Genomic DNA, 24,355 nt, shown 5'->3' on the forward strand with positions numbered 1-24,355 from the left:
GCCCGACGGACCAGCTAGACGGACGACCTATCGTCCGTCGGATAATGCGGACGTACGTCCTCTCGTCCGCTATTGTGGGTGGTCGACGGACATCCCGACGGACGAGAGCATTTCTCGATTTTTTTTATTTTTTTTCGATTTTTTCTATTACCCCCGTTCGGTTAGCGGCAAACTATCAAGATTCAAGGCATACTAACCTGTACTTTGTTTAAATTGTTGTTATTTTGTTGCATTGTACTATTTTTACTTTTTTTATCTAATAAAATTATTATTGCACTTTCTCCGCCCATATTCGTGTCGAAATTTTAATTCCGTAATAATTGTGTATTTGTGTATTTGTGAATTTTTATTACTGTGCTTGTCCGTCGAAATGTCCTAGTGCTTGTCCACTATTGTGTAGTGGAATGTCCTAGTGATGTGGCAGTGGGGTGGGAAGTCCTAGTGACGTGCTAGAAGGTGTTTTTGGGAAGTTCTAGTGCTAGTCCGTGGGGAAGTCCTTCCTGTTGTGGATGCTCTAGGGATTTGTTTGGGATATCAAGAAAAAGGGAGAAAAATTATGAAGTAAAGAACCTAAGTCGGAAAAATATTTATCGAACTTTTTTTGGAGTAACCAAACCGGGCTTAAGCGTCGCAGTTGTTTTTATTTATTTAATTATGAAAAGGCGCGAAGTAAACAGAAGCAGGATGGAGATATTATTATTCGAAAATTAAAACAGAAATGTTAATCAATATCCTTTGTTTTTATTTATTTAATTATGAAAAGGCGCGAAGTAAACAGAAGCAGGATGGAGATATTATTATTCGAAAATTAAAACAGAAATGTTAATCAATATCCTTAGCAAATCCCAATATAAAATAATTTAACTATATGCTAAATAAACAAATCCATTTAATTTTGTAAAAACAAAATTGTTCATAAATCGATTTAAATTATTAAAAATAAAATTGTGGATAAATCGACCTCAGAGAATTCAACAATATAAATTGGTAAAGGGATTTAGGGTTTTGGACAGCTTCGAGGGGTGTTTTGCGTATTTTCTTCGTTTGATCTACTGATTTGAGGTGATATTCCTAATTCCGACTGCCGCGAATTCTGATGCTACCTTGATTGCGACATAGTCTCTACTTATCGAAATCGAAATCTTCAATGCTTTGTTGTATTGCTTTATTTTTTATTTTTTGATCGGTTGATTGCATGGTTTGTTGGTCCTGATATCTGGTAATCCTCTCGATTTATGCCTAAATTGCATTGGTTTACTAGATTTTTAGCTATTTTATTTGAGCTCAGTAAATTTTATATTGCTAACGCCAACAAAATAAGTACAATTTGAATCTGTATGACTCTATATCCTTTTGTTTTTGATGTACTGCTCAATTGAGAATTTGATTGAATTTTAACCGGTATAGGTTAATTGAGATTATTTGAATTGTATCCAGTTTCGAAGATTCAGCCAATATGCAGAATGAGGAGGGGCAAAACATGGATCTTTATATTCCCAGGAAGTGGTGCGTATATTATTCGATGTATTATTGTTTCTTTGTTCATCCTGTGTGACTTGTGAGAGATTAGGTTTTGGCAGTCGCAGTTGCAGGTGAATTTAGATGGGGTGTTTTGGAATTTATGTTGGAAAAATATAGGAGATAGTTTTGGTGATTGGTGTGGAGGTTTAGAAATGTTGAGAAGTTTTTTAGTATGGCTGTAGGGCATATCTGATTGTCGTGTTTTGGTGGTGCAGCTCTGCCACTAACAGGCTGATCACTTCCAAGGATCACGCGTCTGTCCAGATCAACATCGGGCATTTGGATGAGAGTGGCAGATACACCGGGCAATTCTCAACCTTCGCGCTGTGTGGATTTATTCGCGCCCAGGCATGAATTCTGCTCTTGTTTATTGCCACTCATTGTATTGTGTGGCTTGTTGTTTGTTCTATTTAACAAGTTGAATGATACTGTTATAGCAATTATCGAATCTATCATTTGGGTAGGTTTTGGGTGTTTGTAGAAGAATTTGAGATGAGATGAGTTGGAAACTGGAAAGCATGTGCTTATTTGGGCTGTAGAGGAGGAGTACTGAAGCGACATTTATTTGGGAAAGATAAACACACATGGCCCTAAGTTCTGTCTTTAGGTTTTCAAACCGATTCCTATTTCGTTCTGTTTTCTTATAATAGTCATCGTTTTTGTCTTGTTCTCAAAGGTAAGTAGTAACATATTTCAATAGTGAGATGATTCATGTTCATTCTTTATACCAATTATGCTGAATACCTGTATGTAGCTTTGTATAGATGATCCTGCATTAAACCCAAAACGTAGCATAGTCCACTTTGCACTACTCTGTGGGATCAAAGAACAATTTTTGAATTCACCATGCGTGTAATGAAGCTGTAGTCTAATATGCAGAAATGAATTCTGCTCTTATTTATCGCCACACATTGTGTTGTTGGTTTTCTTTAACAAGTTGAATGATACTGATTACTAGTATTAAATACTGTGTTTGTAGAAGAATATGAGATGAGATGTGTTGGAATGCATATGTGTGTATTTGGGCTTGTAGAAGAGGATTACTGAAGACACATGTAGTATTTGGGAAAGATAAACACACATTGCCCATAAGCTTTGTCTCTAGCTTTTCATAACGCTTCCTGTTTCGTTCTGTTTTCTTATAATAGTCATCATTTTTGTCCTGTTCACTTGTTTACTAAATTAAATAACATACGTGAGATGATTAATATTCATTCTTTATATCAATTATCGAAGCTGAATGCCTGTTTGTAGCTTCGTATAGATGATTCTGCTTACTCTGTGGGATCAAAACCTGGTATCCAAGTTTTTCAACTTTATGTGTACGGGACGGGAGAGAATGTACAAGTTTTCCGCTGGTTAGTTTGTTCTCTGATTCTTGCAAATTCTCTTATGTAGGGCGATGCCGACAGTGCACTTGATCGCCTCTGGCAGAAGAAGAAAGCTGAAACCCAACAACAGTAATTGAGCTTTCGTTCATCCAAGTTGTTTTTCAATGGTTTTTTAAGACTGCTGTGTTTGCTACTTTCTGTGAGGAACCATATTTCTTGTTAATGGTAAAATTTTAGGAAGAAATCAGAAATACAGTCCACTGTTTTTTCATACATCTGTTTCCTGATCTTATTTTATGTTCTGTTTTACAATTTAATTAACCATTATTGCCTTGTCATAATGAAATCAACAAGAAACATATACTACTAACTAATAAATCTAATCAAGAAGAAGATTATATTGGAAAATGCAATTAAACATGTAAGTTTGATACAAGCAGAGCCTGTGTATGCTAAGCGTGTGAGTGTGTTTCACATATCATGAAAGAAGCTGTATGTCCTAGTATCCTGGATGATGTATCTGACTGCTCCTACGCAACCCAACACCGCCACTATCGAAAACCAGACAGCAATACCCGTGTTGAAGAGCAGCAACGGGAGGCGAAGCTTCCTGCTCCTCGGCATCTTACCCGCCTTCATGTAAGCCACAACGGGGAAGACAAAATCCAACGGCGTAAAGCCAACAGCTCCACATATAGAAACAAAATCCCCAAAGAACGGCATGGCTGAGGAAACAAGCGTTATCAGAGCAATGTACACGAAGGTGTACACGAGGCGATGCACACAGCCACGGAGCCTGCTGTTCTTGGCCGCCGCCACCCTCCCTTCAAAGTATGCATATGTTGGCCTGCAGTAAATCTACGTGATGGTTCAAATCAAAGAATGTCAAGAATAATGCAAACTCATTTCTTGTTGATTACCTGATAGCATCCCAAAATCTGAACAAATGCAAAGAGATTGGCAACGACGAGGGTCCATTGAGGCGTCGTAAGAGAAGCCACGATATAAGGCTCAACATCCGCACCAAATGCCCAATAGCCCAGAAACGCTATCTGCCAGTAGGTCACAGCAATGACAGAGTACGCGGACGATACACCTTTATACATGTTAGCCTTCACCGGCTCCCTCACCGTGCTCTACCAAGAAACACACAAGTTGGAAACTACAGAACAATGCATAAAAGCACCAAAAATGAGATGACTAGCCATATAAGTATGTTACTTGTATCTCCGGGAGCATTGCATCTCCAAACGAGAAGGCGATTGCTCCTAGTGCGCTGAAGCGCCTGAACACCTTATCAGACGAACTCCCTTCCAAGCCATACGTGACCATGCTCCGATCCCCCCTGTTCCCTGCAACGCCTACCAAGGGTCACTAAAATGCTTGTTTCTCTTACCAAATAGACGCGATTGGAACCTACCACTATACACGGTCACCCCAATGACGGTGGTGGCAAAGCCGATGGTGCTCAGGGTGCAGAGCGCGTTCAGCCACCTGAGCGAGTGAATGTCCGGGAACTGAGAGAGGGCGAGCTCGAATCCACCGAAGAAGACTATGAAATGCTGCAGCTTCAAGCCACCATCTGGATCATAGTGCTTGTACACTGCCTATTCTTAAAGAGATGGATGGAAACAATGAAACAACAATCAAACAACAAGTAACAAGATTGGCATTACCTTGAGGCTGCTGCCAGCAGCAATTTGGATGGCTATGTTGTTGCCAAGAGAAGCCACCTGCTGGAAAAAGGCAATAGACCAGTAACCCCATGATCCTTCAATCAAGAAGTTGGATATTATTGATACTTAGTGTTCATATTTACTCACTCCGTCCCATAAAAATAGACCACTTTGACTCTCCCATAAAAATAACTGTTAACAATACTTTATTCACTTTTTCTTTCTATACTTCTTACTTTACCCTATTTGTGTGTTAAAACATGTATAGTTGCAAAAGTTTCTATTTTTTATGAGACGGTGGGAGTATTTTAGTGAAGAATGGAGAATTCTGACCATAGATGGATTTGGCAAGAAGTGTGTAGGTGGTGTGGGAGTTGCCATCCCATCTCCAAAGGGAAGCAATGAGGAGACTTGAATACCATGTGGAGAGAGTCCCTCCAACTAAACTCACCACCCCGAGAGGCCAGCCGAGAGAGGCCACGGCGAAGGGGAGAGGGGCGTAGGCGGCGGGGGTGGCGATGGTGGTGGCCACGTGGAAGGCGGCGTGAGCCCAGCTGCCTTTGGATGTTTGGTGTTGAACATCTTTGGCGGTGGTGGGAGTTTCAGGGTTCTCCTCCGCCATTACAGAAGATATTCAGTCAAATATAAATGAAAGGAAATTAAAATTTAAGACAAAATTTATATACTTTTAACCAACTTTTTTTGAAATATAACTATATAAGTCAAAATAGGTGATTCATTTTCTAATGAAATAACTTTGAATGTTGACTATTGAATGAAAGATGATTGAGACATATTTATACGTTTAACACAAAAAAGTGATTGTATCTTAAACTTTTGAAATGTATCAGTTTATTCTTCGCTTTTAGGAATAATGTGAATTGAGTTATTATGGGGTTGATATGATTAAACTTGTTAAGGCCAAATTCAAATCTGCATTGGCGGCACAATCTTATCTGTGTTGACGATGATTATATAACAAACACCATAATGACACGAACTCAACAACACACGATAACGTCACAGAACAAATGCAATGGATGGAGGAACACGATCTTACTGAAGCAGTGATTGAGGCAACTAATATAGAATTAAAATGGTGAAAAGTGAGAAAATAAAAACATAATTCTAAATCTTGTAAAGTAATACAAATAATACTTCCTCTGTCTCTTAAAAATATACTACATTTGCCTTTTGGATATCCTTTAAAAATAGACTTATTCTTTTTAAAGAAACTTTTTCTCTTTAATGAGGTGAGTCTCATTCCGCACTAACAATACTTCAATCATCTTTTATTTAACAAGTTGATCGAACCTGACCCAAACTGTCACGATTGGCTCCTAGCATTTAAGCTACTACTCCTGTATAACATTTAAACAATATAATTGTAAATGCAGTGTTTTAATTTTACATGAACAATAAAAAATTTGAGCAAATGTACTTCATATTATGTTGTTCTAGCTTATTTCTGGCAATTAGCAATATCCATCACCAAATTTATTAGGAAATCAGTCATGATTTTAATTTAAATACAAATAGCCCAAATTGAATTATCCTACTATCGGCCCAATCAATTGCCCCAAATTGTAGTATAGCAGTAGTGACAATATGTGGATTTTAATTACTCCACTATTAGTTACTAGATTTTAGATAACTCGTATCTAATAAATCTAATTAGATAATTAACGTAAATCCTAATATAGAAGATATACTTCAAAATTTATAAACCCTATAAGGAAGTCATTTATATATTTTTTTTCTAAAATAAACTAAAATTATGTCCAAATATGCATTCTACATAATCCACGTACTCCCATTTATTTATGTAATTCACTCATTAATTAGACATTAAAATTTATCAATTTTATTTTCACTTTAGTAATTGTATCTAGGGCTACCAAATCGTGTAGGTCATGACACGAAAACACTAGCAGCGAAACGAAGACTAGGAATGGAGAAGCGTGAGGGCTTCCGGTATCGATATTGAAAACAAAGATTGAAACAAAGATGATTGTAACGATAATCTATTAATTATCAAGGTTACTTAAACCCAATTAAAAAAATATGAATTAATCATTAATTTTTCATACATTCATCCTATATTTTCATATTATGTAAAAAATTGTCAGATTATATCAAGTTTATCAAACTTATTAATCACAACTTTTAATATTTATATTGATGAAATCATTAAGAAGTAATTATTTTAAAAAAATAAAATGTTATACTATATTCTTACCCTATATGATTCCACCAAACTTTTATACGGCATTAAAATTAAATTTTCTTATAATTAGTGGTTCTAAAAAATATTAAAATTAAAATTGACGCCCAAAAAGCTGCATAATTCTCCCAGCGATCGATCCATTCGTTTCTGCTCCGATTCTTCTCTAACGTCTATTCCATTTCTAACCCTAAACGCATAGACCAGATATAGGAGGTGAATTTCTCAGTTTTGTTATCATGGTTTACATTGAATCGTGGGATGATTTCGTGGAAAAGTCCGTCCAATTGTTTCGATCCGATCCCGAAAAAGTATTTCTCTTCAACTCAGCTACGCTGCACTCGTTTAATTTTGATTCGATGATATCTAACGGACTGCTATCGTTTTGCTGGCCGCGCAGACTCGTTATGCCATGAAATACAGGCATTGTGATGGCAAATTGGTTCTCAAAGTCACCGATGATAGAGAGGTGAAGTTTCATAATACTTATATTTATGTATGTTTTCGAAATCCTGGATGGCGAATGTTAGAATGCTTAGCTGTTGTCGGTCGATTTTTTAGTTCGAATTGGTGATAGAATTTTCATGCCTTTGCTTCTGGAGTTTTTGATATAGTGCTTTCATGTTAAATATGCTGAAGCCCTTGAATTGAATTGAATTGAATGCTTCCTTCTGTTATGTGTATATACTTACTATGATTATCATGTGATGTCTATCTCTTTGAGAGTGATGAAGCTACTCTTGAGGATGTATTTATTGATGAAGATGTTTAGGGAAGTTTCTATTGGTATATGTAATAATGGACAAGTTTTAGCAGCATTGTTTTTCAGTTAATGTCGCTCACAGAAGGTTTTTTGGGGTGTTGCACGCATAAGTAAAAGTGCTACTTCAAAGTTCAACCAGTTTGTCACGTTTCCAGTTTAAAAGAATTTCAAATATGTTGAGCAATGTCCTTAGAAAGTAAAAATGTAGTTGGTTCTTTTTTCCATTTTGTTTTGCATTGAAGTCTCCGATCACCTTGCGAGCAAAATGCAACTTCATTCTTGGTGGTGTCGTGATTGGCTAACTAGTACCTGTACATTTATATTTTCTGTTCATAGTTCACACTAGAAGTGTCCTCTGACAGGGGTTAGGTGAACCTCAGCTGCAGGCTGCAGCATACCAAAATTGTGTTGGCTTATGACATTCCAGTACTAGTTTGCCCTGAATCTGTCATGCTGATGGGATAAAAGTTCAGTCATTCATAGGGATGGAAGAGTATTGGTTGATTTTATATTATCAGTTTCTATCTTATTTGATCAAGTTGTTAGTTTTATTTATTTTAGGGTCCTTTTGTAGCTGTTCGACTTTCACAGCGACATGGCATATTACTTGCAGTCTATAGTTTCCATTTTTCAGCACTAGATTGTTACACTAATAGGACAGGATGCTTATGATGTTAATATTTGGAGAATGGATGTATCATTTTAAGTGGGTCCTTTCTTTGTCTCAGATTTACTCATCCCTTTAGTCATATATACTTAACCATCCACAAGGCAAAAAATCTTTCTTGCTAGTTATGGATTCAGTGTGATTATCTATTTCTAAATTAGCCCACCTTGCACTTTATAAATTAGTTTAAAAAACTATCTTGAAGATGCTTGATATTTTGAAATTTAGCTGAATATGGCTGGCTATTTGTATTTTGCCCATTCTTACATACGTTGCCACAATCTTAAGATAAGAACTTATACAGTAGAATGTGAGAATCGAAGTTGGAACGACATTCAGTAACTTCTCTTTCCTTTTCTTTCAGTGTATCAAATTTAAGACAGACCAAGCACAGGATGCAAGGAAGATGGAGAAGTTCAATAACATCTTCTTTACTTTGATGGCTCGGGGACCTGATGGTATTTTCTTGACTCATTATTTCCATCTGCGTGTCCATTCACTTCCATCTTAATGTAAGGAAGCAAATAGTGGGGGTTTCACTGTAATCTAGCTGCCTTTCTCTAGGGCTTAGGGTTAATAGAAAATTGGTGTGTAGGTGCATTTGTTACACATGTAACGTAAGTAATAAGTCAAGACAGAAATTTGGCCCAATTTATGTAGATTATGTGCTTGTGAATTCAGAAGTGGTGTCAAAGTTAAGATTGAAACTAATGTTTGTAGCTTTACATGATTACCTACTATAAAAAAGGTCCATAATGTCTCATAATCAGCAACTGCATATGTGCCTTCGAGAGTCTGATAGAAAGAATGTCTATCTCCCTACCTAATGGTGCTACGGTCATTGCTAACTTTTTTGTTGGAAAAGTCTGTTGGCATCATTTTCTTCTTTTGAATTATTTTGTTTTATAGAAAACTCCTGCTGTCAGTTGTTTTATTTTAAATTTGGGTACTAAGATATAGGGATGAGCAAGCTATGATGATCCAATAATATTATGGAGGTAGGATGATAATGATGCTCAAAATTTCCTAGACCTGTTATTTGCAGATATTGGGATGCTATTTCCTTCTCTATTAACCTTCAGCACAAGCAAAGAGCATGATTATAGTACAAATAAATATATAGAAATTTTTTGAAAAGACTGTTGATATTTATTTTATGGAAAATGCCACATAGAAATATAGAATCAAGGTTGATGATGTCACCATTTATTGGGTAGAGGTATATGTTAAGTCGTTGATAGTCCACTTCAGGTGGAAGATTTCGTGCCAATGCTTAATATTTTGTGCTCTGCTCTGGTAAAAGTGTTACCGTGAAATGTGTGAGATACTGTGATTTGTTCTGTTTTCATTGTGAATATGTTGTGGAGTGTGATCGATATATTGTTTGCATGGATTCTTTGATTGGCTTCGTTCACCTAAACAACATTCTTGAGTAAATATATCTATTGCCTGAAGTCTTGAACTATTGAACTTTCTTGAGTAAACAACATTCAGTGATTGGCTTCGTTCCTTGCTTAGTTACTTCAAATATGCATAGATTTGGTGTGCTCTGCTTTTGTCTGTTTCGTTCGTTCTCATAATCTTAGATGAGTGCTCTAATTTGGAAACTGTGCTACTCTTTTTTCCAGCCGACATATCCGAAGGTGGTGGAAAAGAACAAGCTGAAGCACAGCCAGCCAGGAGAGGAAGAGGAAGGAAGCAGCAATAGTCTTACCGTTTCGTTGTCGTCTGGCCAAACGTTAGAACCATTTTGTGAAACATAGTTTGATTTTCTTATAATTTAGATGCAAAGAATTTTGGTTTATTCCTCGTATTGAGGTTGAAATGGCTTTGTTTACTTCATTTCACTGATACTTCTGCTGTGGCAAACTCTATCCCATGCTTCACACATCTTAAAATTAGTTCAAAACCCCTTTTCGCTGATTTGTTGTTACATAAATTATGTAAATATTTTTATATTGAATCATAGAGTTGTGAACAATATGAAACGTGAAGCATAGATAAATTATTATAAATATTATCACTTAATACCAAAAAACACCTCTTTTACATTTTGTTTAATTCTTTCTTGTTTGGTACATATTTTAATTAAATTATTTCCCATAAGTAAAAATATTAATTTCATTACAATTTCAAATAGTGTAGGAGTATATGATTGAAAAGATTACAGATTTGAAACACTATAAGTTACGTAACTTAGATAAAAATATAAATTTTCCCAATATTCGAAAACCTTCATCATTGACACATTAGGCCATCCACAATGGCGCCTAACGCACCGCCTAGCCGAGCGCCGGCGCTAGGCGAACCATTGCAGCTTCCGAAAACCGCCGAGCGGTTTTTCGGAATTAAAAATCGCCTAGCGCTAGGCCGTCGATGGGCGTTGGACGATCCGCTCGGCGCCATTGCAGCGTCGGGATCGCCCAGCGCATCGCCCAGCGGTTTTTTTGTTTTTTTTTAAAAATTTTCGAGACACTATATATACGCGATTTGCACTTCATTTTCATTCGCACCACTTGTATTAACGAGTACTCTCTCTATTTTAATGTAATTTTTATTATTAATGTACTTTTTTAAAATTTTTGTACTTTTTTAAATTTATTGTACTTTTTTAATTTATTGTACTTTTTTAAAAATTAAAATAGTATTATTAATGTTTCCCATATATGTCTCGTAAATTAAATTCCGTATATTGTGTTATTAGTGATGTGGCTATTGATGTGGCTGAGCTATTTATGATATGGCTAGGCTATGGCTGGACTATTTCTGATATGGCAGGAGGATTTTTAGTATTGATGATGTGGCAGAAGGAGTTTGTGGCTGGGCTTTTGCTGGGCTATCACCGCTGTTGATACCCTTACAAATTTAAGTTACTGCAAAATTTTTATTTTATACTATTAGATTTAAAGCCAGTTTAATTTATTGAGCTGAACAGTAATTCAGTAGGCTAAAAATGGAGCCAAGATTTCACCTTTGCAATCTGTTTTCTGGGTTTGAGAGCTCACAAAAGCCAAATTCTCAGTCTTCTCTTTCACGTCTGTCGTTTTACTCTATCATCATCATCATCTCATGGGTATTACGCCATTTTCTACCAGAAATCTAACAAAAAAGGTCCCTTTTTCCTCTCTTTTCCCCGCTCCTCTCACTTATGTTCTTCCCCCTTTTCTCTCTTCTCGCCAATCGCCATGAATCCTGATTGCGACGGATAGCGTAAGTTTGATTTCTGCCGATTATGTGGTTTTGAATTTGTAGGATTCATGATTGCTCAAGGTACGTTGAATCATCACTTTGGAGGCCTTTTCCGTGCTATCTGGATTTTGTGTTCTGATTTGGGAACTAGGGTTTTATTCATTTTAGTTAGTTTTTGTCCCCCGATTCTCGATGGAAGAGGTAGAAAGGGCAAATAGTGCCGCAATTGAAAGCTGTTATAGAGTCGTTCATCTCTTGTCCCATCCCCAAAATCAGAATCACTACGGAAATCTCTCGGATCAAACAGGGGATGCTGTAAGCAAGTTCAGGAAAGTTGTCTCTCTCCTTAGTTCCAGTAATGGTCATGCTAGAGTGAGGAGATTCAAGAAAATTCAATCTCCATTCCCCCAAAATATGTTCTTAGAGAATCCAATAGCTAGAATAGAGGATCAGTATTGGAAACCGCCTTCATTTAGTCAAATGAATCCTATGGAGAGTAGTAATCCCCTTCAAGAGATGAAGAGTGCACTCACATTGGAATTGAGCCCACACGCGAAGAATCTACCTCAGTTTTCGGCTAATTATCATGTCCTCCATCAGCAAAAGCAGCGGAAGATTCAGCTCCAGCAGCAGGCTGAGGTGATGTATCGCAGCAGTAGTAGTGGAATTAGCCTGAATTCCAATGGCACCTTCACTCCGGGCATGTCGTCTGCTAGGTCATTTATTTCTTCGTTGAGCGTAGACTCCAGTGTTGCGAATACGGATGGGAGCGTGTTCCATTTGATTGGTTCGTCGCGCTCTGCAGATCAAGGCTCCTATCATCACAAGAGAAGGTGCTGTGGGAGGGAAGAGGATGGGAGTGTGAAATGTGGGGACAGTAGTAGGTGTCGTTGCTGCTCGAAGAACAGGTGCTCTTTATGGCTTGTGTTCGATCAAATTGTATAGCAATATTTGTCTCCATGTTTATGTTTCTTCTTTTGCAGGAAAAACAAGATTAAAAGGTCAATCAAGGTACCTGCTACAAGCAGTAACTTAGCTGATATCCCTCCTGATGAATACTCATGGAGGAAGTACGGTCAAAAACCTATTAAGGGATCTCCTCATCCAAGGTACCGTCTCCTTGTGATCCGAACAAGCTTTCGTTTTGATTCAATGCTTCTATACTGTCAGTTATTGAGATCATCCTAAGTTAATTTGTCATCGTTTTCTTTGAAACTTAACTCTGCTACATTTCATTGTTCGCATACTCTTGTGGAGGTAACTCATGCTACTTGTTGCTTTTGTTTGGATTATTAGATTGTAATTTTACATGTATTAGTTAGTAGTTACACATTCTTGTTGTACTGACGAGCAGCTACCACTGGAAGTAACTACAGTCTCGCGTATTGCCATTGCTTGCTCTCTTCTCGTAGGCATAAATGCTTCTGCAGTCTCACTTCTATTGTTGTAATTGCACTGAATGTATCGGGTCTTTGCAGGGGGTACTATAAATGTAGCACCATGAGAGGCTGTCCTGCTAGGAAACATGTTGAGAGATGCGTGGAAGATTCCACGATGATAATTGTAACTTATGAAGGTGAGCATAACCACCCAAATTTACCTTCACAGTCGGCCAACACTTGAATTTCACCCGAAAAAGGGTCAAGATGCAGTTCAGATACCCCTAAAGTCGGCTTGAATTGTTCGTTGTGTACACACATATTTGGTCAGTACATGTACATGGTGTTAAATTGTTGTTTAGATCATTCGTTTCGAAGCCTTGCTGTCATCAGAATTCATTAACTAGTTGAGTTTCTTGAATGTAAGGAACCAGAATCTGCAGCAGCATATCATTATTTGTTGTGTTTTATTTCTTGTTGATTCACTGATTGATACATTAGCAGCTTGCATTCCTGAGTCGACAATCATAAGGATCGTTCGTTCATTAGCAGATGGTTAGTAACCGGTCTGTGGGGATACCATTGTAGCTTTGTTAGCTCTTGTGATCTGTATCTCCTGTGCGGACCGAGTCACTTTTGGACTTGGTTGATGTATGTTTCTTTCGTGATTTTTGATATAGACAGGTTGAGGGTATGCCTTAACCCAAAAAAAAATAATCTCCTCACCTATATTTAATTATCATTCAATTATTCAAAAACTTAAAATAAGTAAATACACATTTCAATTTATTCAATTATTATTTGTGCAGATAAACTAACCAAACCCCCAAAACACATAAACTTCACCGTCACACGAGCTAGTGGCAAAATGGGCCGATAAATCTCATCACCTATTATTTTAAGGAACAATATAATATTCGGAATGATAATTTATAAATATAAACGCAGCCTTCAATTTGTTTCATGATAGACCATTTCCTTAAAAATGATAACAATATGTTACTATGATTTTACTACTTCAACCTTATAGCTCATGTTCTATTTTTTTTTTTTTAAATAAGTATCTCAATAAGGTTACGCCCACATGTCACCTTTTACACCCCAATATTAGATCTAGGAAATATAACTCGTGAGGTTGAGTCCATTGAAACTGCCATCATCAACACCGGAAGGAAAATTTGTCGATAAGAACGGAAATGAACCTCAGTCTTTGAGGGTGGGGCGGAGTTGCCGCATTGTGAGGTCGTCGACATCTCCATTGGATGAATTTAAGGGAGACATATCGGCCAGGAAAAATTGGCACATATCCGCACCATTTGTAGCATGGCTTGATGTTGCTGTCTCGGCGGCGCAGGTATGTGAAGCTTATTCAAACCGATTGTTCTAAGATCTTGCTTGAACCAATAGAAATAAAAGAATATGATTTTGACATGATATGCGTGCCTAAAACGCTGGTGACTTATTCAAGCCAATTATTACAAAATCATGTCTACTACGAATGTAACATTTGTATTGCACCGTCTGAGAATACAAAGCTATAGCCATTGAAAAATGTTAAGCTTGGAGAACATGTTGTACGAATGCAATGTGTTCGTTACATTTATAACCTAAAAAGTAAAGTCAGAAAAACAAAAAACTTAGAGAATGAGTGGTGATGGGGTACGTACTAAACAAGCCCAATAGCAGTGACAGCTCGGCCAGCCCAATAGCAGTGACAGCTCGGCCAGCCCAAAGCCCAAGAGTTCAGTTCGGCATTACCAAAGAGTTCGGCCTCAGCCTACAGCTCGGTAAAAGCCAACCAATCAAGCTCTGCTCTCAGGTCGGCATCAAGCTCTACTCTCAGATCGGCAACCAAAGCAGTTCGGTCTCGGTATTCGGCCGAACAAGGAGTTAGTGGACCCATACAGGATGTCCAACACACCCACTACCACGTGATGTCAGTTCAGGTCACGATCGTAGGCCATGACCTACGCTTCATCCACGATCTTAGGCCATAACCTACACGACATCCACGACTTAGGGTGGTGATGCAAGCCATGATCTGAATTCATTATATAAATAGAACTTAGATCTGATAGAGGGGGTTAGAATCTCTCTAGAGAAATAATCATATAGAAAGTCTGTGTTGTAAGCTGTAATTCGCAGATCAAGCAATACAAACCTGCCCCCATTTCTCCCCGTGGACGTAGATTTACCTCAGTAAATCGAACCACGTAAAATTCTCTGTGTCGTAATTTATTTTTACGAGCATTTATCATCATCAAAAATTCGCGGAATCGCCACTGGCGCCGTCTGTGGGAAGCAGAGAACCAAATTTGTGATAAAGCGAATTTTTGACCATTTTTTCAACCCAAAAAATGCATACCAGATCGCAGAGTACCCGTATTCCTGCCCGGGAGAACCAGGAGGAAGCCAACCCATCCCATAGGTCTGGAAAACAGCCTAGGGATAAATCCACCACCAGTTCTCATGGCGGAGGAACAAGCCGCTCCAAAAGCCGTCACACCGAGTCTTCCCAGCAGCCCGATTTGAACGGGGCTGTCAAGCTGTTTTTGGCTGAAAAGCAGGAGGAATTCTTAACCTTCCTGCAGAGAAGCCAAAAGCAGCCGGAAGCGAAAATGGCGGATTCTCCCTCTCCCTCCATACGAGACAGTCACTACCGCAGTAGTGTCATGTCTTCCAGGAGAGAGAATCCTCGGTACCGGAATCACAGGAGAACTCCAACTCCTCCATACCGAAGAGATGTCGGGTTCGCCATGTACGGAGCATTGAGGACTCCGTTCTCGGACGATATTACCCGAACTTCCCTACCACAGAACTACCGAACTCCGTCGATAACCTATGACGGACTCGTGGATCCTCATGATTTCTTGGGACGCTATCAATATAACATGGCGAACCAGGGTCTCAACGAGGTCCACATGTGCAAGCTGTTTCCCGAGCTGCTTATCGGGAACGCAAGAAGGTGGTTCGATAGCCTCCCCCAAGGCAGCATTAGATCCTACCGAGATCTAATGGATGCTTTCCACAGGAGGTTCTTTCAGAAAGCGGAAGCCCGGATCACTTCGGCTCAGCTGCTTTCTATACGTCAAGGTCGCGACGAAAAGATCAGCGATTTTATGACGAGATTCCACAAGGAATGCCTACAAGTAGATAATCTCAATGATCTACTTGTCATTTCGGCATTCCAAAATGGAATCCTGCCCGGAGCTCTCTACAGAAAGCTCGTGGAGTGCGGTCCGCAAACAGCTCAAGAGATGTGGGACATTGCGGACAAGTTTTCTCGTGCCGATGAGGCAGACCGTCGAAAACGGTCTTTAGACAGCTTATCTAGAGAAGACAAAAAGAAGCCCGGTCATAGCGATCAGAGGCATCCTCGCCGAACACCTTCTCCACTAAAGGAGAGATAGCGGTCATCCGAGGTGATCGAAAAAGAGCAAGTGTGTTCGCAGATTGCGCTTAAAAGTGCCGAGCAATCAGTTCGGCACCATCAAGCATAGCAATCACAGCAGCCGGAATCAGAGGCCGGCGAAATGACCAAAGTCACACCGGAGCCGAACTCGATGGTGTACGGCACTAAAGCCGTGATTCGGTTGAGATCGGCATATCCAGTCCCCGAACTCAATTTCTCCTCAGAAATGAATGGTGACGGACTGAGAGCCGAACTAGATCTTGCCGAAGAAAGAAGAGAATTGGCCTGCCTAAAAGCAGCCAAGTACAAGGAGCAAGTAGCCCGGTATTACAACCAAAGGGTGAAGAAGCTGCAATTTCAAGTGGGAGATCTCGTCTTGAGAAACAACGAAGTAAGCCGAGCAGAAAAGCTGGGCGAACTCGAACCCACATAGGAAGGTCCATATCGGGTGTCAGAAGTCCTCGGCAAAGGGTCTTACAAATTGACTCACGCGTCAGGAGCACAAGTACCCCGAACATGGTACGTTTCCAACCTCAAAAAGTTCCATTTGTAAGAGACAGTCCGGTCAGTCAGTCTTATGTGTTTTCTTTGTTTTTTACTTGTTCTTGTCTCTACGTGCGTTGTGTCTGTCTATGTGAGTGTCGTCTCTTACAAATAAAACTGAGGTATATCGTTCTTTAAAGACTGATCCCCTTTTTAGATCGATTATTAAAGACTATTGTGAGTCCAAGCTTCCAAGGAGGATATAAGACCACAATTCAGCTTAACAAGCAGTCCGTCTGAAACGAACTGCAATAAGCCAACGATTGTGAGTCCAAGCTTCCAAGGAGGATACAAGACCGCAATTCAGCTTAACAAGCACTTCGTCTGAAACGAACTGCAACAAGGGAAAGTCCAATCCACGCGATAAAACTCGCCGAATTAGGACGACCAAGTTCGGTCAAAGCAGTTTACCTCATAAGACCGAGGACGACCATGTCTAGTCAAAGAGGTTTACTGCATAAGACCACTTCGGTTAACTGGGAAAGTCCAATCCACGCGATAAAACTCGCCGAATTAGGACGACCAAGTTCGGTCAAAGCAGTTTACCTCATAAGACCGAGGACGACCATGTCTAGTCAAAGAGGTTTACTGCATAAGACCACTTCGGTTAACTGGGAAAGTCCGATCCACGCGATAAAACTCGCCGAATTAGGACAAGGGAAAGTTCGATCCCGGCGACGAAAATCGCCAAATTAGAACACAAAGACGAGTCCGGTCAAAGATGTTTATTTCATCAGACCAAAGACGAGTCCGGTCAAAGATGTTTATTTCATCAGACCAAAGACGAGTCCGGTCTAAGATGTTTATTTCATCAGACCAAAGACGAGTCCGGTCAAAGATGTTTATTTCATCAGACCAAAGACGAGTCCGGTCAAAGATGTTTATTTCATCAGACCAAAGACGAGTCCGGTCTAAGATGTTTATTTCATCAGACCAAAGACGAGTCCGGTCGAAGATGTTTATTTCATCAGACCAAAGACGAGTCCGGTCAAAGATGTTTATTTCATCAGACCAAGGACCAAGTCCGGTCAAAGAAGTTTACTTCATAAGACCGAGGACAAGTACGATGAAATTTTTCGCTAAGCTGTAAATACAGTGTTAGAAGCGAAAACAAAATTTCATTTATCAAATCTTGTTCGGCATACAACTCCGCTACCCTACAAAATGGCGTTACGCTATTACAAAGGACTATTCTACTGTCCAGGGTTGCTGAAGTTAAGCCACCTATCTGCAAAATCCTCTGGAAGCCGAGTTCGGTTGTTCCGAGCAGATGAAGAATAAGCAGGTCGACGAGATGCTATCCTCGACCCAACGCCTCTTCCCCGAGCCCGAGAAGTCCTAACACCTCGGCGATGAAGAGTCTCTGCAATAAGCATCTGCTGATCTTGCTCGCTCATAGTCACAACTCCTCGGCGAATTTCAGTCCGTCCCCGTCTTGACGATTCCGGTTGCTCCTGAGCCCGTTCTCGTCTTGACGTTTCCGGCTGTTCCGGAGTTCGTTGTTGGCTGGGAGTAGGATTTTGAACAAGGGAACCAGAGGTTTGATCTGGAGTGCGAGCATCTGTTGGCGCGATATGCCGGAGGAATCTCTCAATTGAGGGACGCCGGGCAAGAACAATGTCATACCGAGAAGCCCAGCGCCGCAATGATTTCACGACTTGTTGGCAAGCCGAGCTCTCCAGCGCATTGTTCCTCCGGAGTACATTATACTCCTCCCACAGTTCGTCAACTCGTTCCTGAACCTCTGATATGGTCATTCCCCCGCGCACACGGATGTAATCCTCATACGCAGTCCTCTCAGCAATGGCCGTATTCAGCTCGGCCTCCAGATCTTTCTTATCGGACTCTAAGTCCTTGATATCGGCCTCCAGCTTCACTAAACGAGCCAGAAGCTCGTCATTCTTCGTCTGATCGGCTATAGCTCTTCTCTCAGCTTCGTCCAAAGCCGAAGAGTACAGCCGTTTCCAGTGAAGTATCTCCATCTCCTTGGGTACAAAGCAGCTATATTAGTTCGGCAGCTATACCGAGCAGATAGTAAAATACAACAGGAATAAAGGCGAGTACGAAAAGCTATACGAAGACAAATGTAGAGAATTTTTCATTCACAAGGAAAATTTTTTACACTAGGAGGGCTTCAAGGCCATTTTACAAGGAAGAAACTAGACTAAGAGAAGGGAGACGAAATCATACTCCGCCTGCTTCGTCTCCGGCTCCTCGGTCTGGTACAGCTTCCTTCTCCTGGGCTACCTCAGCCTCGGCCTCGCCTCCTGCCGGCCTCGCCTCCGCCTCCTGATCGGCCTCCTTCTCCGGATGCCCGGCCTGATCGACTTCGGCCTCCCGCTCCAGCGGCTCGGCCTCACCCTCTCCGTTGTAAGTCGAAGCGGGCGAAACGGGTCCCACGGAGGCAAAGATAGCCTCCAGGTTCTCGTCCCGATCAGCTCGACAACTCCGGACTCGGTCTGCAGAAAGCAGGACCGAAGATGAAGCGAGCTCCTCAAGGAGCGGCAGATTCTGAAGCCGAGCTGCTATCTCTCGGCTGTACAGAGGCAGCACGACGTCGGCCCCCTGCTCGCCCTTATCGGCAATTAGCCTTACCAGGCTACCGACAAAGGCCGAGAACTGGCTGCTCAAAAAGAGTTTCTCCGTGTAAACACGGAGAGCCTCCCCCTGGGCAACCACGGCGGCAGCATCACTCCGTTTCGTCTGCTCTCGCTGGATGACGAGCTGGTTTTTGGCAAACTGAGCTTCATCCTGGGCCGAAATCCTAGCAGCTCTGGCTTTCTCAAAGTTTGCCTCGGCCTGCTCGGCCCGGTGACAAGCAGCCGCCAATTTCCTCTGCATCTCAGCATAGTCGTTGGACGCTTTGGAGAGTTCGACGGCGACGAGCTTGGAGAGCATATCATTCCTCTGAAAATGGATAAGGAAAAAAGTTAACAGAGGGCACCAAAAATACAAGACAGAAGCCAAGCCAAGGAATCAAGAAGACAATTCACCTCGGCGAAGTCCGTGGGCCATAAAAATGGCTCACAGATATGCTCCGAAGGAGGCGCCAAGACCACGTCTTTCTCTGGCGCCCTTGGGGGCTTCTGGGTCTTCCCCTTCTTGCTTGCCGAAGTCGACTCCGGCTTCTTTGGACCCGAAGAGGTCTTTTGCCTCTTCGGATTCTTCTCGGCATCAGGCGCCGAGCTGGTAGCCTTCTCTCTCTCCGGCTCCACAAGCTCGGAGGACTTTCTGATAGCCTTATTCAACATGAACACTGCCAAAAAGCAAGAAAGCAAAGTCAGATTTTCTTCGTTAAAGCAGTAGAGCATAAAGATAAAGAGAAATCCTCACCCTCGGCCTCTTCGTCCGAAGACGAGATGTCGAACACGACGTCGCCCTTGACGAGCTCAGACTCCGTGTATTGTTTCCTAACTATGGGAATCTTGTTGAGCTCGCCATCGAGCTCGTCCAACGGTTCAGGCCGAGGGTGACGGATAACGGACTCCGGCCCTCTCCAGGGAAAACTAGGAGCCGCGGTCCTATCATAGTAGAAGAAGCGATTTTGCCACTTCGGCCACTTCGTTTTACAAAAGGCCCTAAAGGGCTGTAAAGGGATCAAGTAAAACCAAGACCCCTTCCTCTTAAATTGAAAGAATTTAAGGATCGCCTTCAAAGACAAATCCCTTCCTAACCTACGGAGTTCGGCAGCGAAGGCCGACAAGTGCCTCCAAGAGTTCGGAGTCACCTGGCCTAAAGGAAGCTGAAAAAAATCTAGTAAATCTATAAAGGCAGAAGGGAGGGGGAAACGAAGCCCGCATTCTAAGCAGGCCTCGTACACGGTGACGTAACCCTCCGGCGGGGAGTCAGCCCTGTGATCACCGTCAGGTACCACCGCCTTCCCCCCAGGAAAAGAGTATTTTTCGTAAAGGGATATCACAGTATCCTTACTCAAGATACTGTGAAAATACTCTACGGTCTTCTCCCCGGATTCTTTCCGGCTAGAAGACCCCTTACCCCCTTTCCTAACGCTACCCGACTCCGAAGAAGAAGAAGAAGACATTTTTCTTACTTTTTGAAGGTGAAGGTAGTCTGAAGAAATTTTTGAAAGCGGAAGGAAATTTTTCACGCAGAAGATAGAGAGTGCAGAAGAAGCCAATAGCAAAGGTGTTCAAATGATGAAGAAAGACGGTATTTATCAGATTTGGAAAAGATTTCAAATCATCGCACCGTTTCATATCCCACCTTTTCAGGATTCAACGGCCGGATTTTACTGTCGCATTTAATGCCGCATTTAATGCAGTCACGCGCAGGGCACGTCCCCTGACTTCAGCCTCCCCCGTACCCCTTTTCCAGAATGCCGAAGTGACTCGCTTCGCCGAAGTGGATCACTTCGCTTTTCGGGGGGGGTAGTGATGGGGTACGTACTAAACAAGCCCAATAGCAGTGACAGCTCGGCCAGCCCAATAGCAGTGACAGCTCGGCCAGCCCAAAGCCCAAGAGTTCAGTTCGGCATTACCAAAGAGTTCGGCCTCAGCCTACAGCTCGGTAAAAGCCAACCAATCAAGCTCTGCTCTCAGGTCGGCATCAAGCTCTACTCTCAGATCGGCAACCAAAGCAGTTCGGTCTCGGTATTCGGCCGAACAAGGAGTTAGTGGACCCATACAGGATGTCCAACACACCCACTACCACGTGATGTCAGTTCAGGTCACGATCGTAGGCCATGACCTACGCTTCATCCACGATCTTAGGCCATAACCTACACGACATCCACGACTTAGGGTGGTGATGCAAGCCATGATCTGAATTCATTATATAAATAGAACTTAGATCTGATAGAGGGGGTTAGAATCTCTCTAGAGAAATAATCATATAGAAAGTCTGTGTTGTAAGCTGTAATTCGCAGATCAAGCAATACAAACCTGCCCCCATTTCTCCCCGTGGACGTAGATTTACCTCAGTAAATCGAACCACGTAAAATTCTCTGTGTCGTAATTTATTTTTACGAGCATTTATCATCATCAAAAATTCGCGGAATCGCCAAGTGGTACATGAAATATGACTAGATTTACCGTCACGATGAAGAAAAGAAAATTCATATAAATAATGCCTTGGCCTAACTAATAATGCAAGAGACAAGAAATTTCTAGAGAATGAGGTTGGAATCTTAGCATTTACTACTATAAATATTTTTTTTGTTATTGCTAATTTACTCAGCCTTACCTTGGTGCTTGTTATTTATCAAGAGATTAACGTTGTGATTTTTTTTTTATTTATACGTTGATTTACTATGTAAATTAGACTCCACATAGGTTAAGGTTTGACTTACTCGACAACATGATTAATAGTAAGCAATTTTAGATAACTAAAAAAATTCAATAGTAAGTTACAATTCTTATAATTTTGAAAGTATAGACAAATTTTATGCAAAGCGTAATTTGATATGTCAACTAGTTCTATAGCATGTATAAATGTATGGTCTGCGATTAATTAGGTCCTTTTCGAAAAAATGGATGAATAGTTGCTTTTGAATAGACTTATAACAAGTAAAAATAGTGTCAGATTAATTCTCCTAACAAAATTTGCGTTAACAAGATATATTTTGATGGTGATTTTGGCCAAATGAATGCAAATTTGGTTTAGAGATATATATGAATGGTTTCCGACAAGATAGTGCACACTTAAAGCCGGTTATCGTTACAGATTACGATAATCACTTTTTGGACCGATTTTCGATTACAAACGACATATTACATGATATTATCAATTTACAAAGAACTAGATTACTCAATGAGAAAATCCCAATTTAAGATGATTCTATGACAAAAATCTCAAATTACATGAGTTAAGACTAGTCACATTGGACTAGCTAATAATGTGTTCATCTTGGATCGACTTCAAACGAACATTTCCCCGACCAAATCTCAACGGATTCGGACGATTCTCGTTTCAACACGCTCCCACATTAACCTAGAACACCATCCAACATTAAAATCAGCATTCCAACCCAAGCATTCACACGTACAGCTCAGAAACCGCAACACGCTCGGTGTAAAGACTACTCTAGACCATTTCACCTTCCGACCGCAGTATCTCCCAAACCTGTAATCATCAACGCACAAACGGACATTTCCTTGAAACCTTTCGTATTTCCCTAGAGAATAAGACAAGAATCACAAAAATCCAAGAACCCTAGCTCGAGTTATTCTTAGATTAGTCAAGCATAGAAACACATCACAAGCCCTAAAAACAGCCAACTTTGGTAAAGCTTTACAATCCGTCATACTCAACTACCGTGATAGCCGTAGATTAGATCGCATCGGACGGTTAGGATTTAAAATTTACGAACGCTATGAATCCGCGTGGGCTGCCTCTCGACCAATCAGCTTGCGTCTTCTTGATATTAGCTTACTATTAAATCCGCCCATTTTTCGCCTTCAGTCTCACACCAAATTCTCATTCAATATTGGGAATTCATAGCTTCAAAGCATAGATTTGCAGCTCAATCCGAATCCAATGGCCGCTATTACAGAGGAACCAGTTGTCCACGTCGAGATTGAGGCGGAGCAGCCTGCCGCCGCCGCCGCCGCCGAGGAGGTTGCTAAGGAGGACAATCCGCCTCCGAAATCCAGCAAGGCGAGGAAGGCAGCCGCCCCCAAGGAGAAGAAGGTTCCGGCGCCGAGGAAGCGCTCCGCTCCTACTCACCCTCCCTACTTCGAGGTATTAATCGAATTGAATTGAATTTCTCAATTTATGTGTTTTTGTTTCTCAATTGAATTTTGTTTTTGGAAATCAAGATCTGAATTATCCTCGGATGTGTGCGCAGATGGTTCAGGAGGCGATCGTGACGCTGAAGGAGAGGACTGGATCGAGCCAGTACGCGATCCAGAAGTTCATCGAAGATAAGCAGAAGACTCTGCCGTCGAATTTCAGGAAGATGCTGCTGGTTCAGCTGAGGAAATTCGCCGCGAATGATAAGCTTGTGAAGGTGAAGAGCTCGTACAAGCTGCCGCCTGCTCGTGCCCCTAAACCCGCCGCCGGGCCTGCTAAGAAGGCCGCTCCTGCGAAGCCTAAGGCGGCGGCGAAGCCTGCGAAGAAGCCTGTTGCGGTGAAAGCCAAACCGAAGGCTAAAGCCGCTCCTGCCAAAACGAAGACTGTAGCGAAGCCAGCGGCGAAGGCCAAGCCGGCTACGAAAGCGAAGACTGTCGCGAAGCCAAAAGCTGTAGCTCCTGCCAAGGCGAAGGCGGCACCGAAGAGGAAGGCGCCGGAGAAGCCTAAGGCGGAGAAGAAGCCGGCGGCGAAAGCGGCGAGGACTTCCACCAGGTCAACCCCGAGGAAGGCAGTGGCTGCGGCTGCTAAGAAAGCTCCGGCGGCGAAGAAGGCGGCTCCGGTGAAGAAGGCTCCGGCGAAGAGCGTGAAGGCTAAGACGGTGAAATCTCCGGCGAAGAAGACTGCGGCGAGGAAGGCGAAGAAGTAGTTTTAATGGAAAAAGATGTTTGTTTGTAGGGATAGTATTGTAAATTTACGCTGGTCTCTTTCTATGCTTATAGAGAGTGTAGTTGCCTTTTCTCACTCCTCAAGAGTATGATAGAACGGATTCTTTTTCTTTCGTTGCCCCCATTTTCATATCTTAGGGTTCTTTCTTCGTTTTATTCAGTTCACACCGATTTA

At 41.4% G+C, this 24,355-nt stretch overlaps 5 protein-coding genes across 7 annotated transcripts; 4 read left to right on the plus strand and 1 right to left on the minus strand.

Moving 5' to 3' along the window:
* The first annotated feature begins 923 nt into the window (after nt 1–923).
* On the plus strand, nt 924–3,125 carry LOC121792925 (40S ribosomal protein S21-like). 2 transcript variants are annotated; one of them, XM_042191064.1, is made up of 4 exons: nt 924–1,062; nt 1,438–1,506; nt 1,737–1,869; nt 2,920–3,125. In XM_042191064.1, the coding sequence occupies exons 2-4, from the start codon at nt 1,457–1,459 to the stop codon at nt 2,983–2,985; spliced, it is 249 nt and encodes an 82-aa protein (XP_042046998.1). In that variant the 5' UTR covers nt 924–1,062; nt 1,438–1,456; the 3' UTR covers nt 2,986–3,125. The 2 variants fall into 2 exon arrangements, with proteins under 2 accessions (XP_042046998.1, XP_042046999.1); XM_042191065.1 differs by having other exon boundaries at nt 940–1,062; nt 1,408–1,506.
* Nucleotides 3,126–3,232: 107 nt separating this feature from the next.
* On the minus strand, nt 3,233–5,150 carry LOC121780127 (GABA transporter 1-like). Its single transcript, XM_042177653.1, has 6 exons — nt 4,862–5,150; nt 4,529–4,623; nt 4,273–4,459; nt 4,074–4,213; nt 3,773–3,988; nt 3,233–3,710 (listed from the first exon to the last, which is right to left on the minus strand). The coding sequence occupies exons 1-6, from the start codon at nt 5,148–5,150 to the stop codon at nt 3,324–3,326; spliced, it is 1,314 nt and encodes a 437-aa protein (XP_042033587.1). The 3' UTR covers nt 3,233–3,323.
* A 1,692-nt stretch (nt 5,151–6,842) lies between these two features.
* Nucleotides 6,843–10,163, plus strand: LOC121766972 (signal recognition particle 9 kDa protein-like). Its single transcript, XM_042163195.1, has 4 exons — nt 6,843–7,063; nt 7,153–7,221; nt 8,547–8,640; nt 9,811–10,163. The coding sequence occupies exons 1-4, from the start codon at nt 6,992–6,994 to the stop codon at nt 9,888–9,890; spliced, it is 315 nt and encodes a 104-aa protein (XP_042019129.1). The 5' UTR covers nt 6,843–6,991; the 3' UTR covers nt 9,891–10,163.
* Nucleotides 10,164–11,121: 958 nt separating this feature from the next.
* LOC121766976 (probable WRKY transcription factor 21) lies at nt 11,122–13,220 on the plus strand. Of its 2 annotated transcripts, XM_042163207.1 has the most exons (4): nt 11,122–11,293; nt 11,435–12,279; nt 12,355–12,480; nt 12,850–13,220. In XM_042163207.1, exons 2-4 carry the CDS (start codon nt 11,564–11,566, stop codon nt 12,992–12,994), a joined length of 987 nt encoding a protein of 328 aa, XP_042019141.1. In that variant the 5' UTR covers nt 11,122–11,293; nt 11,435–11,563; the 3' UTR covers nt 12,995–13,220. The 2 variants fall into 2 exon arrangements, with proteins under 2 accessions (XP_042019141.1, XP_042019133.1); XM_042163199.1 differs by having other exon boundaries at nt 11,122–12,279.
* Nucleotides 13,221–23,126: 9,906 nt separating this feature from the next.
* LOC121792926 (histone H1-like) lies at nt 23,127–24,290 on the plus strand. Its single transcript, XM_042191066.1, has 2 exons — nt 23,127–23,404; nt 23,511–24,290. Exons 1-2 carry the CDS (start codon nt 23,201–23,203, stop codon nt 24,159–24,161), a joined length of 855 nt encoding a protein of 284 aa, XP_042047000.1. The 5' UTR covers nt 23,127–23,200; the 3' UTR covers nt 24,162–24,290.
* Nucleotides 24,291–24,355: the final 65 nt, after the last annotated feature.

This window comes from Salvia splendens, chromosome 2 (assembly GCF_004379255.2).
Source record: "Salvia splendens isolate huo1 chromosome 2, SspV2, whole genome shotgun sequence".
In the NCBI taxonomy this organism is placed as follows: Eukaryota; Viridiplantae; Streptophyta; class Magnoliopsida; order Lamiales; family Lamiaceae; genus Salvia; species Salvia splendens.

Bases quoted from the DNA above. Each gene is read 5' to 3' on its own strand.
- LOC121766976 (XM_042163199.1), top strand. From the start codon at position 11,564: ATGGAAGAGGTAGAAAGGGCAAATAGTGCCGCAATTGAAAGCTGTTAT. The intron at 12,280-12,354 runs GTGCTCTTTATG...CTTCTTTTGCAG, and splicing joins CGTTGCTGCTCGAAGAACAG to GAAAAACAAGATTAAAAGGT. The intron at 12,481-12,849 runs GTACCGTCTCCT...GGGTCTTTGCAG, and splicing joins AAGGGATCTCCTCATCCAAG to GGGGTACTATAAATGTAGCA.
- LOC121780127 (XM_042177653.1), bottom strand. From the start codon at position 5,150: ATGGCGGAGGAGAACCCTGAAACTCCCACCACCGCCAAAGATGTTCAA. The intron at 4,214-4,272 runs GTAGGTTCCAAT...GACCCTTGGTAG, and splicing joins TGGGGTGACCGTGTATAGTG to GCGTTGCAGGGAACAGGGGG. The intron at 3,711-3,772 runs GTAATCAACAAG...ACCATCACGTAG, and splicing joins AGATTTTGGGATGCTATCAG to ATTTACTGCAGGCCAACATA.
- LOC121792926 (XM_042191066.1), top strand. From the start codon at position 23,201: ATGGCCGCTATTACAGAGGAACCAGTTGTCCACGTCGAGATTGAGGCG. The intron at 23,405-23,510 runs GTATTAATCGAA...ATGTGTGCGCAG, and splicing joins CTCACCCTCCCTACTTCGAG to ATGGTTCAGGAGGCGATCGT.
- LOC121792925 (XM_042191064.1), top strand. From the start codon at position 1,457: ATGCAGAATGAGGAGGGGCAAAACATGGATCTTTATATTCCCAGGAAG. The intron at 1,507-1,736 runs GTGCGTATATTA...TTGGTGGTGCAG, and splicing joins CTTTATATTCCCAGGAAGTG to CTCTGCCACTAACAGGCTGA. The intron at 1,870-2,919 runs GCATGAATTCTG...TCTCTTATGTAG, and splicing joins GTGGATTTATTCGCGCCCAG to GGCGATGCCGACAGTGCACT.
- LOC121766972 (XM_042163195.1), top strand. From the start codon at position 6,992: ATGGTTTACATTGAATCGTGGGATGATTTCGTGGAAAAGTCCGTCCAA. The intron at 7,222-8,546 runs GTGAAGTTTCAT...CTTTTCTTTCAG, and splicing joins AAGTCACCGATGATAGAGAG to TGTATCAAATTTAAGACAGA. The intron at 8,641-9,810 runs GTATTTTCTTGA...TCTTTTTTCCAG, and splicing joins GATGGCTCGGGGACCTGATG to CCGACATATCCGAAGGTGGT.